The 14454-nt window shown below is 38.6% G+C and overlaps 1 protein-coding gene across 1 annotated transcript in view; it reads right to left on the bottom strand.

The window, feature by feature from the left end:
• Window positions 1-772: 772 nt before the first annotated feature.
• Window positions 773-14454, bottom strand: part of SLC26A4 (solute carrier family 26 member 4) — a gene marked incomplete at its 5' end in the record, with an annotated part of 42981 nt that continues 29299 nt past the window's right edge. Inside the window, 7 exons of the mRNA XM_081101661.1 lie at window positions 773-3268; window positions 5709-5792; window positions 8209-8351; window positions 9851-9905; window positions 11898-12128; window positions 12711-12806; window positions 14031-14123. Of these exons, the coding sequence (XP_080957787.1) occupies window positions 3245-3268; window positions 5709-5792; window positions 8209-8351; window positions 9851-9905; window positions 11898-12128; window positions 12711-12806; window positions 14031-14123 (726 nt within the window). The 3' untranslated portion in view covers window positions 773-3244. The remainder of the gene's footprint in view (window positions 3269-5708; window positions 5793-8208; window positions 8352-9850; window positions 9906-11897; window positions 12129-12710; window positions 12807-14030; window positions 14124-14454) is intronic.

The raw sequence follows: 14454 nt of genomic DNA, 5'->3' as shown, positions 1-14454 counted from the left end.
CTGAAGAAAAGCATGAAGTGGGCAACTTAGATTCACAATGAACAGTCTGGGAGTGCTAGGGTAGGCCTGAGAAGCCCAGGAAACTCTGAATGTCTTCTTCGCTCAGGTGACTGCCATCCACTAACTATGTTGGCCTTATTTAGCATCACTGCAGCTTATTTCGGTCTTCCAACAGTATTTATTAAGCACCTACTGTGTGCCTGGCACTCTTCACTCTTCTAGTGCTTGGTGTATGTCCAAGAATAAAACAAAGAACCCTGCCCTGGTGAAGCCTAAGTTCTAGCATAGGGGAGGAGGCCTGGAAAGAAAATAGACAGTAATAAGTGAATTCTAGAGCATTCTAGCAGGTGATAACTACTATGTGGGAAGAAAATAGAGCCAGGTAAGGGGGACCAAGAATCACAAGATAGTATGGGAGGAGTGTTGCTAAATTATCTGAGTTCTTAAATGATTGTATTGAAATTTAATCCTCTATTTGAATTTCTTTGCCCACAACCAAATTCTATTTTTCCTGTTTCTTCCTGACTTCTTCTCTCCATCTTTTATTTAAACCCTCCTTTTTTCTGTTTCTTCAATTAATTCCTTTTTTATTTCTCTCCCTTCCTTAATGCCATCAGTGTTTTTTTTTTGCCTGAGTGATAAGTGTAATTGCAAACTTAAAATTTAACATTTTTCATTATATTTAATAGTTTTGTTCAGAAGGGACACAGTAGAGTATTTAAAAGATAACTTTACATTTAATTTAAGAAATATGTGCAGTAATTTCCAAATGTACAATTCGATATCTTTATTTATTGAAATTCATATACAACACTGGACTCTTAATATAGGTTAAAAACATAACAAAAAACAATTTTAATTTCAAGTAAATTTTCCATTGGCAATACAGAATTAAAATATGTATATTATTTAAAAATGCATGGAAGAGACTGTATTCCTATTGCTTGGGAAACTAGTCAAATACCCTGGTCTTATATAGTCACAAATGGAACCAGGATTTCACAAAACTCTAGCCTTATTGTAAAGGATTACTTTGGTTATTTCCTTCAACTAATAAAAAAAATAAGCAGTGCATATTTCCTCTATTGAACAGAGGTATTCATCCATTTTCTGCAAGACTTTTATATTCACTCTTTAGAGATATGATTTGTTGCCATTAAAGCGGGTATTACTGTGAAAATGAGATAACATAATCCTGGTTATACTGTACTCAGCATGGGGAGAAATCTGTTCTAAGTCAATTAAAGACAGAATAACCCATGAGCATGAAAGAATATTGTAACATCACAATCCATTACAACTAATTCAAATTCCAAAGTGCAGAATAGGGGTGGGGTGGCGATGATGATTCTTTTAACCAATTTGGTATGATCACTGATGATATTCCTTCAGAAGTAGACACCTTGTTTCTCATTTATGTAAGAAAAAACAGAGGTAAGACATGCTGCCCTTGGATTTGGGAATTTCCCACATCTGTGCCAAAGGAAGGATATAATTCTCAACCATGTAAGACATTGTGTCCGTTGGGGACCTGAGTGTTTATTTTTCCCTAGAAATGAAGTACAACTTCATTTACTTGAGCATGAAATGTAGGGTGTCCCCCCAAAATGTATACACACACTTTGAATAATTATAAAGGCAGTGTTTATTAAAATACATTTCATTTTCAAAATTGAACTATCAGCTGTTAAAGTGTGTATACATTTTGGGGGGACACCCTGTATATAGGAATAGTCCCCGGAACCACAGCTTATGTATTATATATAATGCCTAGAAAATTGTTGGCAGTCAGAAAAGATTAAGTAAAATTAACATATTTTCTGGCTCAAATATGGATTTTTAAAAACCTAAACATTTTCAATGTAAATATTCCAAACCACTTTTTTCTTTTGCTATTGAGTTCATGTAGACTGTTCTGTCTTAAAAAACTCATTTTAAACATAGAGTTATATCCAAATTATTTACTTTTTAGATTTTTTTTTGAAAGGTGGTCAGAATTCAGTTAAAGATGACTTACTTTACATATTGCTAAATTTTAGAGAAAAACATAAACTTATTTTAATCACCACAGTCTTACAAACATATCAAAATTGTTTTTTGTTCAAAATAACACAATTTTTGTAGTAGGTTTTAAATAGACCATACCGCTATGTAACTCTACACAATGATTATTTCTATAAACTAAGTTAAAATTGCATTTTTAAGGCAGAGATAGTCTTTCATATGTTTTATTTGATCCTAATTGTGATCCATGATTATCATATCAAAAGGTGATTTTGATAAACTACAATAATCTTCTTACTGCTTCACCTCTCTAAATCAATGCTTTTAAAATATATCAGTTTAGTTCTGCAGCTTTGAAGTGGACCTTGATTCTGAATTCTGGTTACATATATGGTCACTGTAACATTCATAATTAAGTAATAACCCAATCTGCATTTTAAAAACTCTTCGACGTGTTTACCAAAAGTGATTTTTGAAGGCCTTTATTGATAAATGCATTAACAATTCTATATCAGCATTTACTCGGTGGGCCCTCACCCTGTGATTCAGTGCAGCTCATGGGGATGCAGGCCAGTCAGAAATGGAATGTTTTCATGATGATCATTCCTGGCTCAACTGCCCACAGGGGCTGTGGGGTCACACTTATCCCAACTGAACAGAGGTACCCAGTTCCCACACGAACAGTGTTAGCCAACGTGTCAGAGGAACAGCAGCATGACATAAGCAGGTGCTAGCTAGACATTGTTACATTGCCAGGGTAATTCTCCTCACCATTTTACACATTTTGGAGGTAAACTATTTATTTTATAAATAAAGCCTAGAAACAATTTTAAATCTCTTTCTTTCAATGGTTAAGATGTTTAAAAACACACACACAAAGGTTTTTAAAAAATCTAATGAGCCCAACTGGTGTGGCTCAGTGGTTGAGCATCAACCTATGAACTGGAGGTCTTGGTTCAATTCCCAGTTGGGGCACATGCCCGGGTTTCGGGCTCGATCCCCAGTGTGGGGCAGCTAATCGATGGTTCTCTCTCATCATTGGTGTTTCTATCTCTCTCTCCCTCTCTCTTCTTCTTCTCTGAAATCAATAAAAATATGTATATTTTAAAAATCGAATGGAAAATGAATGAGTGTTTCAAGTCCAAAGAAGTAGTCGATGCAGAAAACGCTTGCATAGAATGACATTGGTGGTTGAACTCTGCCTTGCAGTCCTTGCTTATTGTGGCCCCTGAGCCCGTTTTCAGGAAGCAAGGCTACGCATTGCCTGTGGAAACAAAGGGGAAACCAAGTGTTAATACAACTGAATTCTCCTTCAGTCTTTTTACAAATATGTAAATGTTAGTGTTGGTTGCTTGCATTTGCTCATCTTAGTTATATATTGTCATGATAAAAATAGGGTGAAAACTTAATTTTGTAACTCATCATTTAATTAGGTTTATTTAAAAGCAATAATTACTAATTATTGAGCACTTAGTACACATCCTTTAATTTCCACAACTCTTTGAGGATTTATTATTCCTATTTTACATGAAGACGGTTAAGTAATTTGTCCTGGGCTACATAGCCAGTAAGTAGCAGAATCAAGGTTTGCACTCAAATCCATCTGGTTCTATAGTCCATGTCCTTAAACCACTCTGCATACTGCCTCACTCTCTACAGGAATTCTACCTGAATGATCTTGTTATATGGCAATCAAAAATACTTCTAAGCATGGAACATACTGATGAATCTCAGAGGGAAGTGAGGAGGGGGGCCAGAAGAGATTAACCAAAGCATTATATGTATATATGCATAACCCATGGACACATACAATAGTGTGGGGAAAGGGGGGGAGGGAAGGGGCAGGGTGGTAGAAGAGGTCAATGGGGGAAAGGGAGACATCTGTAATACTTTCAATAATAAAGATAAAATTTTAAAAATACTTCTATATAATGTGGAATTTTTTAAAGTACCAATTTTGATATATGAGTTTGTACTCAACTAAGTTGGCCCTCTATCCATAGTCATAAACGACTACCCAGAGATGATGTTCCTGGGCTCACTAAACTGATGGGCTAAGATGCAGGACCTCCAGTTTTCACCCTAGCAGTGTATTTCCTCCGCAAAAGTCTTCTCAGCCTGTCACCCTCCCTGCCTGATTTTACCATAGGGGTTTGAATATTATGCTTCTCAACATTTTTATCAGGACCTGGAATAAGGCAGAGAAGGCATGCTTATCAGATTTGCATATGACACCAGTGGGGGTGCGTAATTAATATGCTGGATGATAGATTCAGCATTCAAAAAGATGTTCTTAAACGGAACAGACAAGATATAATCTATCAGAAATGTGTAGTCCTGCACTAGGGGGTCAAGAACCAATTACATAAATATAAATGGGGAACCCAGCTGGATGACAATTTATGTGAAAATGCCCAAGTCTTTAGTTGAGCCCTGCTCAACAAAAGCAAAGATTTTGATGTAGCTATTATGAAAATAAACACACTTTTTAAGTGATAGTAATAGAAATATCTTGAGGAGACCAAGGTAAGTCATGGTTGCATAATCTCCATGCTGGCCTAACCCTATCTATGGTGTTGTGTCCTCTTCTTTGCCAGAGAAGCCATGCCAAATTGTGTGTCTATCAGGAATGGTAAAGGGAACTGGAGGAGTCCCACCTGGAGCAGAGTCTGGTGGAGACCTCAAAGATACTCTCAAATATTTAAGGGCTGTTCGTGGGAGGGTTTGTATCGCTAGAAAAGGCAGATCTCAGCCACCCGTTATTAGAGAACGGCCAAATTTAGTTTTGTAAGCACAACGAACACTTGTAACAAATTCCCTGGAAAGCTATTAGTTGCTGCCCAGTCAATGTTGAACTTTGACCTGTGAACCAGGAGGTCATGGTTCAATTCCTGGTCAGGGCACATGCCTGGGTTGCGGACCCAATCAATCCCCAGTGTGGGTTGTGCAGGAGGCAGCCGAGTAATGATCCTCTCTCATCACTGATGTTTCTATCTCCCTTCCTCTCTGAAATCAATAAAAATATATATATTTTTAAAAGCTACTAGTTTCCAATGTCTGGAAACGTTCACACAAAAGCTGAGTGAACATCCTTAGGCGTGGTGTAGAGGGATTTCTGTGTGAGCACTACTTGATTTCTAAGACATGGTTCAACTTTCAATTTCTCTGATCTTCTTTTGTTAGGCCCAGTGGTGGAGCCACAATGTTCACTCAGATAACAAGTTGCAGTCAGATTTCCTAGGGATTGACTGATGTCCCCAAGGGCATCAGAAATACGCAGACTCAGTCTTTCCTTAGTCATTATCATGAGGTTCCTGTTCCTCACATACTATCTCTGAAGCTTATGAAACTCCTGGGTTAGAAATGCACTCTAATCACCTTTCCTCTACTCCTGAAATCTCTGGAAGAAAAAGTATTCGGAGGCTTAGGCATAAAATCAGGACCAGTGTGTCGGCAGCTTCCAGGTGCAGATCCTATATGTCTGGGGGCAGAAGGTCCCCAAGTTCTTAATGTCTTCAAGGGAAAATTCTTGTTTTCCATTTTCCCCTTTCTCATAAGCCATCCTTTGGGTCTTTCCACCCCGCCTTTGGGTCTTGGTTTAAAAAATGTTTTCTCCAGTTTGTATCAGACATAGTCACTATACGTATTACTCTACTCAAGATTTAATCCAAATTATTTTCTTTGAAAGGAAATAATGCTCATACCTCATCCTCGACATTAAGTTCTTCTTCAATCAGCTCTGCTTCCATTAATTCAAGAGGATCTTTATGGTCCTGGATGAGGGAGATCTTGACAAAGAGAACAGAAAATATTTATGAGAAAAATAATAGCATCATCCCACCTGATACTCCACTGAAAATGACCTGAAGCGCTGCTGGTGCTTCTCATTTTTAATAATCTACATACTTCAAAATCGTTTTCAGCTCTCTTGCCCTTTTGTATTTCTCACTTCTAATTTTCCCTGTACCATGTTTTCACATTCAAGTGTGAACTGGCATAGTTCTCCATGGTTAGCCTCCGTTTCCACTCTTCCCCAGCCTCTGAAGTGCCTGCCTCTTAGGAGTCGCCGTGCCTGCCTGAGTGATCCAGCAGTCAATCGTGTCTTTATTTCAAGGACTAAACTAAGAGACTTAGTACAGCATTGAGCACGCACTGAATGGGCTCATGACTGACAACAATAAACAGTCCCAAGTTAAATTGGATGGGTATTAATTTCATTAGAGATGGAAGCCAATGTCTATGGATGAAGTTGGTTGTTCAGGAAAGTTCTGCGTCTTAGCAGTAATCAATAACAGAGGAAACCAATAACAGTTTGGACTTCGTCTTGTGCATAAAGGATATTCCCAAAGCAATTCCAGATGTTTATCAAGATAAGAGTGACATTTCACTTTTAGCTACTTTTCACCCAAAAATCAATAATCCAATCTCTTTGCTAGTGTGGAACTGAATCAGAGACTTCAGTCCCTGTGCAGATGGTCGGACATAATGGATAGGTGTAACTACAAGTTGGGACTCTCTTTGGATAGTCCTTGTGTTTGTCATATGAAGGGATAGGGAGAGGGTCATATCACTGCATCCACAATATGCCTGAAATACAAATTATTCTTCCTGAAGAAAAGGAAAGTGCCACAGGCAGGCTTATCATCATTTACTATCCATCTGCCATATCCAGGGCTTTGTGCTAGATACTGAGGGGACACAGAAGTGTAAGTTCCTGACCTGAGAAGCTACCACTAGTGCTCAGCCCATCATCCAGTGAACCAGTAAGTACATAAGCACCCAATTATAACCCTGACATTTGTTCAGGGTCAAAAAATCCATCCCAGCCACTCACAATGCCTCCCTGATTACAAGCAATCTTGAGTCTAACACTGGTGGGGCACTGTTGGTTAGTGGCTTTTGTGGCATTTGTGGGATCTGAGATCTTGGGTAAGAACAAATAACAAAATAACTTTTCATGTTGAGAAAGAACTTGAAATTTTAAAAATTAATCCTCACCCAAGGATATGCTTTCATTGATGAGAGAGAGAGAGAGAGAGAGAGAGAGAGAGAGAGAGAGAGAGAAACATTAATCAGTTGCCTCCGGTACAGCCCCAACCCAGGATCAAACCACAGCCTTTTGGTGTACAGGACAACGCTCCAACAAACTGAGCCACCTGGCCAGGGCAATTCTATTTTACTTTTAATGAGGGACCTTTTTTTAGATACTTTACATGATCCTGCTTTGTTGTTTTTATCCATGGGTTAGAAAATTCTAAGTTAGATAGAAAAAGGCTTATGAGTTTTCAAAGACAAGCATTTTGCATGTAGCTTATTTATTTATTTTTTTTTAGATTTGTGGTTTTGCTACTTGTTTTACTTTTTTTGTATTCACTGTCCAGATCTTGGTATTTAGGACTAGTATTTTCTCCAGCAGCATTAAGCAGAGCAATCTCTCCACTAACTATATCTTAAAAGAATAATATGCTATTATTTTCTAAATTAGTTTTTTTACTCCAGACATTAACTTCCAGTTTACAATAAGAATCTACCCTAATTTTAGGGGGTAGGGGAGAAGCAATTTAAAATATAGTAGACTATCACTGGAATAATTATGATTGTTATTTTTATAGATATTGTTTTCATTTCCCAAATTCGTCTGTGAGAGAAGAGGTTCTTGTACCAGAATGCCCACCAGGTATTGGATAAGAGGACGACAAAATAAGGAGTCCTCAGGAAATGGGTGTTTATTCTATTTCATGGGGCTAATTCATGGCTTTTAATTTTTTTCATTTTCAAAGATCACTTATGACCTAATGGATCCTATTTAAAGACATTTATCATCAAGAGTTTCTAGAGTGCTGAGAATTTAAACTGCATTTGTATATACAAGTTCCAGAAGCTCCGAGATTCAGTGCCTATATTCTAAAAAGGCACTCCAGCTAAAGTCTACCTTCATTAGTAAACCTGCACATTATAGAACTAATATGTATGAGGTGCTCCCAGGTACTTTCCTATAAACTATCATATTCAGTCTTCATATCTGCCCAGCAAAGTAAATGTTTTTACTCCCATTTTACTGGTGAGAAAATTGAGGCTCTGAGAAGTTTACCAGATGGCTTAATACTAGACTGAGACTCAAAGCTAAATTTGTGGAATTTTTGCCATTTATAGAAATCATGATAGTTCAGGAAAGATACATATGTCAAAAGGTGACATGTTTACCGTTTCTAAAATGGAATCTTGAATTTCTTGAGATTTAACCCGGTTCTGTACGTGGAGAACAGCGTCATGGACAGTCAAAAAGAATATATCCTTTCTGTTATCGTTAAAGAAACCACATTTCTCCAGCTTTTCTATTACGTGATCTTCAAAAGAAAGAAAGAATGTTTAGTTAATCTCTAGGAAAAGATATTTTATAACATCAACCAATACTAAGTTTTGGCAGCTCCTCCTTTTAATTCTTTCTTCTCAGTTCCAAAATCTGACCCTGCTCTACACCAAGTTTCTTTTCCAGTAGCACAAGGCATGGCTATACCACAACTGGTTGTATGTAGTAGATGGCCTTGGTTCCTGACCAGGTCCCCTTTGCCAGTGTCCCCATCCTCCAGCTGCTGTGATTCTGGCTGCTAATGGTTCATAGCTATGGCCTTCTCTGCAGACCTTTCCTGGGCCAATGGGAACCCCCTCACCTGAAAAGGCCTGGGAGGTTACACCTCCATCCTTGCATGGCCTGCAGCCACTGACAGACTGACATGGGGGTGGGGGTTAATAGGCCTGCTCCCTGGCCTCGAGGAAGAATAGTCCTTGGGTGCTTTTCCTGCTGTGTGCTCCTTGTGAAATTAAGCTAAGGAAGACTTAAAAAATTTTTTTTTAAATATTGTTGAAAGTATTAGATATGTGCCCCTTCCCCCGCCCCCCCCCAATAGTCCCTTCTAGCCCACCCCCCTCCCTCCACCCCTGCCCTAGGCCTTCACCACCCTATTGCCTGTGTCCATGGGTTATAAGTTCTTTGGTTGATCTCTTCCCACCCACCCACCCACCCTCCCCCACCTTCCCTCTGAGATTCTGCAGTCTAAGCTATGTTTCTATGTCTCTGGATCTATTTGTTCACCAGTTTATTTTGTTCATTAGATTACACATTTGAGCAAGATCATGTGACACTTGTCTTTTTTTGACTGGCTTATTTCATGTAGCATAATACTCTCCAGGTCCTTCCATGTTAGGTAGACTTTTGCAACCATATCTTTGTCCAGCTTCTTTTCCTGCCCTATCCCGCTCCTCTCATTCTTTCATGAATTTTTCCAGGGTGTACTATCTCAGTAAATCACTTGTGCAAGAATCCTTACCTCAGTCTCTGTTTCTAGAGAACTCAGCCTAAGCATCAGTATCTTCCAACACACATATTTCCTTACATTCACAGACAGACTCATACCCTGGAGGGTCTTCTAGTTTTAAGGGACCTAAGTCATCTCCAGCTCTGCTCTTCCTAGGACAAAGTTTCCATGGTGATCTGGCACTGCTGTGAGGACATTAGTCTCCTTGCATTACAGCTTTAAGGCACAAATTGGAAGTAATATCTCCCTCGGTTGAAAAAGGCCCTCAGTGTGAGTGCTTAATGGGTAGAGTTTTGGTTCATGGCGATGAGAAGTTTTGGAAATAGATAGTTGCGATGGTTGCACAACATTGTAAATGTATTTAATACCACTGAATTAAATGCCACTTGAATGTGACTAAAATAACAAATGTTGTTATACATTTTTTATCACAATAAAAAATCATTTTTTAAGGCGTTTGGTCATGATGTAGCCACATTCCAAGATAGGAGAACGTCTTATAGATAGATATGTACTGTATATGCATTTACCTTGAAGCGATGCAAAGTACACATTTACATCAATTCTTTGGAATTCCTTGACAACCTAAAAATTTAAAAAGGAGAATTTGAGTAACTTTACATGCCCATAATTCAGTAGCACTCAATCACTTGCTCAGGAGAAACTTCAATACTTTCATGGTTAAACAAGACTTTGAGGAAAGCTCATTATTGGGAAATCACAGAGGTTTTCAACCTACAGTGATGATATGATTGGGGATGACAAGACCTGTCTCAAGAGGTAGCCACATCCAGTGCTCAACAGCACAGCACTCAACAGCGGATGTGCTTAATAAATATTTGTGGAAGGAAGAAAAGAAGGGAGTTCAGGCGCTTCCTAATACAGCCCCTGCAGGTGGGAGACATGAGCATGAGTTTATATCCCTGAGTGGAAGATATACGGGGTTAGAAATGCGGCCACCAGAGTCTGAATGTAAAAACTGACGTAAAAACCAAGGGCTCTGTATTTTGACAGTGTCAGTCTTAGTATCCTGATTGTGATTTTAGACAATAGTTTTGCAAGATGTTAGCACTGGGAGAAACTGGGTAAAGGGTACAAAGGATCTCTCTGTATAATTTCTTACAACTTTATGGGAATCTGCAATGATCTCAAAATGCAAAGCTTAATTTAAAAAATTAAGATGCAAGACCTATGGGCAATAGTAAAATAGAACATGGAATTTCTGGGGAGAAGAACAAGACCTCTATGCAAATATACAGTTTGGATTTTTCACAATTGTCTTTATAGCATTTGAAAGCAATTATTTGTTAGGTGTGTAAAATATTCTGGCATTAAATAAAGACTCTTCCCCAAAGTAACTCCTTAAACCCTTTGCCCAACACAATTTCTACAATGCACTTGAGCCAGTGCCTAGAGTAAAATGCACAATGAAGAACAAAAGTATGCTCTCAAATGAGCTAATGATCAGGTCTGCTAAGAGAACTGGAAGAGAAGCTCTTAGCATTTTCTCACTTTTTGTGTGTGTGTGTGTGTGAAGTATAATCAGTTTTCTACCTTCCTGCCTAGTACCTGCAACCCTTGAATAATTTCCTGGCCTTGCAGAAGTAGCCAAGAAGCCCCAGCAAAGATAAACCTCAGTTAAGAGTCAGTTTCATACTATTACATCTGATTATTGGTGTCTTTAACCTGCTTACTTTTCTGCCTGACTTGTCGGATACCTACCTGAAACTTCCCTTGAACTTGACACTCCTGATCAAGTTGAGACCCAGTTTGTCTGCCTTGGAACACTTAGTACAGTTGTTATTTAAAAGGTTACTTATTGTTTGCCTTCCCATCTAGACTGCTTAATCCTGTGAGGATAGGGACTATAACTACTTCATCATTTGTCTCTCGTGCCTGGCTGACTGCTTGGCACATATTAGGCACTTCACATCTCTTTGTTGAAAGAATGAACTCGACCTTGCATAAGTGGTGTCTGATATCATGAATGTTCCTGTCCTACATGTTCCTCAGCCCTTTGACTTCCTAGATGCCTGACCTGCTTCCTGCTCTAACCTTTTAATAATGCCTCGCTTCTCCAGTCCTACCATGTACCCCGCATTCCCCATTCTACTGCTGTTCACATAACAAATAAAAACATAATACTTAACATTGAACTTCCTTCTTTTCATATCCCTTTTCCTATTCATTCTCAGAAAACACAATAAATGTTAATATTTGCTGAGGGGTGGCTATATGCCAGATACTGTTCTAAACCATAAATAACCATATATATGCTTATTTAATTTTCATAAAAGCCATGTGTAATGTGCGCTGTCATTATCCTCATAACTGAGATACAGACAGATTAAGCAACTTGCCTCTAGTCCCACTGCAGCAAGTGGTAGAGCCAGGATTCAACCCCAGGTAGTCTGGCCCCATAGCCTGTGCTTTAAAATATTACACTATTACAAAAGCATTCCTCTAGAAAAAGTACAGAGCCTATACAATCAATCGTCCTTTTGTAAGAATGGGCAACCCATATGGTTTTACTATTGCCAAAGCTCCTAATCTATAATTCAAAACACTTCGCCTTACCACTCGCAATGACCTCACTCCAACAACATCCAAGAAAGATACAGCTCCACAATCAAGCACGAGGCTGTGGATTGGCACTTTGGGAACATTCACTTTCACTGGAATCTCAGAATTCCAATCCACTTGAATCTCTATTTCCTTGGTTGGGATATCAAGTTCTTCTGGGTCTTCAATATCTTCATCGGGCTCAAAAGCATTATTTGATGAACCAGCACCACTTATAATGCCATTCTAAACAAAGAAAATACAACTTCATTGCCAATGATTTGGGATACTTTTCAACCAATTATTCCAAATCAATTAAAAATCCTACACATTGTTCCTTGGTAAGCAAAACATGGAGGGAATGAACTCTTAAGAAATGAGGTTCACCTCAGTCTCAATGTTGATGTTCTCTAGGAAGAAAAGTGGAAAAGCGGAAGAGCCCGGAAACTTGATTCTGGAAGACTGTGGAAGTGGCCAGGAGATACACTGGCAGGACAATAGAAAGGAAGAGCTCTAAAAGTTAATGAGCGTATTGCCTTCTATTATAACTTTATGGCATTGAATGGAATTATTTTGTTCCTCTCAGTAAAAGTAAGGGTTAACTTTACAATGGAAAAAGAAGTCATACCCTATGTTTTTTCTTGCTTATTTAATTTTATTTCCTCCCATGCCCTCTTGCCTACAAGAACAACTCAGTTGTTGTCTGACATATGTATGTACACATCTGGGTACCAAAGGGGGTAGATTTAACTTTAGACAATCTAGTTGCTTTCATTTTCACTGAGAAATATAAGAATTTAAGAGGGGGAAAGAACGATGTTATCTCACCTTAGTTGCTCTTAATTGCCCTTTTTTGATGAGTTTCTGTATTTTCCTCAGTGCTTTCAGCCTCTTGTTATACACTCTCATGGCATCAAATCCAACCTTTGAAAATAAAAGTCAAGTTACTTAAAGCATCTGGTTCCTCATGCTCATTAATGGCAATTGTTATCTGGAAAGGTTATTTCTCGAGTGGTATTATGACTTGAGACATTCTGCCAAATAGAAATTCTTGAGGTTTCCATGGTTTCCACTACTAGGCCATCTATGCCACCCACCGAGAGACTCAGTAGCATATTAAAGACTCCAAGACAATAGGAAACAAAACAGCAAAAAATAACTTCTTTAGCTTTAAATCTGTGTTTTACAAATTTCCTTGACATTAAAGAGCCCTTTTATTATTGCAAAATCTATGTATGTTCCTCTGAACCAGCAGTTCACCCCAGAACTCATGTAGTAAAACACTGATCTAGAGATAAAACCTAACTTTGAAGCATAGCATGGAATTCAAGACCAGAATTTCCTGCTTCCATATTCTATACTTTCTAACCCTTTACTCCAACTGGGCAGCCCTCCTCGCAATGTTCCCACCTTTTCCTCTCAGTTCTCAGAGTTCCCAAACACCTGATATAATCTCCCTCCTGCCCACACAAAGCCTGATAAGTTCCAACTAACAGGGACCACGCCCTTCCACGAACTCTTAGCATGTACCGTCTCTATTACTCATTTGGAAGTTACTCCAATTCTGCCTGGAGACAACTCTGGTGTTTTTGTCCAGCAGAGTTACTGCTACCTGGATTTTAAGATATATGTTATCGTTGTTTGTTTTTCCTATCCCCAATAGAGCTTTAGTTATTTGAAGGCAAGGATGTTATAATTCTTAATGTCATACCCAAAGGGGATAGGGTATATAGGGCCTTCTGTCTAGTTTGAGCCCAATAAATACCTGTAGAAGGAATGAAGTCTTAAAGCAGGAGTTCTCAACCTGTGGGTCTCGACCCCTTTGGGGGTCGAACGACCCTTTCACAGGGGTCGCCTAAGACCATCGGAAAACACATATATAATTACATATGGTTTTTGTGATTAATCACTATGCTTTAATTATGTTCAATTTGTAACAATGAAAATACATCCTGCATATCAGATATTTATATTACGATTCATAACTGTAGCAAAATTACAGTTATGAAGTAGCAACGAAAATAATTTTATGGTTGGGGGTCACCACAACATGAGGAACTGCATTAAAGGGTCGCGGCATTAAGGAAGGTTGAGAACCACTGTCTTAAAGGAACTTAGCAACCAAATTTCTAGGGATAAAATACTTACTGTAGACTTGATACATTTTTTAAAACCATCGACGTTGCCATAAAAAATAGGACTAGAAAACCTAAGAATCTTCATTCCTTCCGGTTCTTCAACCTAGCATTAAAAAAAATAAATAAATCTGAGATTAAACAATATCAGACCTCAAATATTCAATTAAATTCTGGCTATTTAGTTAGAAGCTGAGTTACAATTGCTGAAAGGGGCTGGGTAGCATCACTCAACTATCCTTAAGTAGGGGCCTCATCACAGTTGGGAGGCAACAGGTTACCCAAACTCCTGAACCTCCATAGTCCCACAGAAGGTCTACTAGAAAGGGCCTTAGAAAGCAATTATTCAACCCTCTGATTTCTGGGTGAAAAAAACAAGCTCAGAACAATGACATGAGTTGCCTCAAGTTCATGCCACTGCTCCCTTTTTTTACCCC

Source organism: Myotis nattereri (genome assembly GCF_964212035.1).
Source record: "Myotis nattereri genome assembly, chromosome: 11".
In the NCBI taxonomy this organism is placed as follows: Eukaryota; Metazoa; Chordata; class Mammalia; order Chiroptera; family Vespertilionidae; genus Myotis; species Myotis nattereri.
This window is presented reverse-complemented; position numbering and strand designations above follow the sequence as displayed.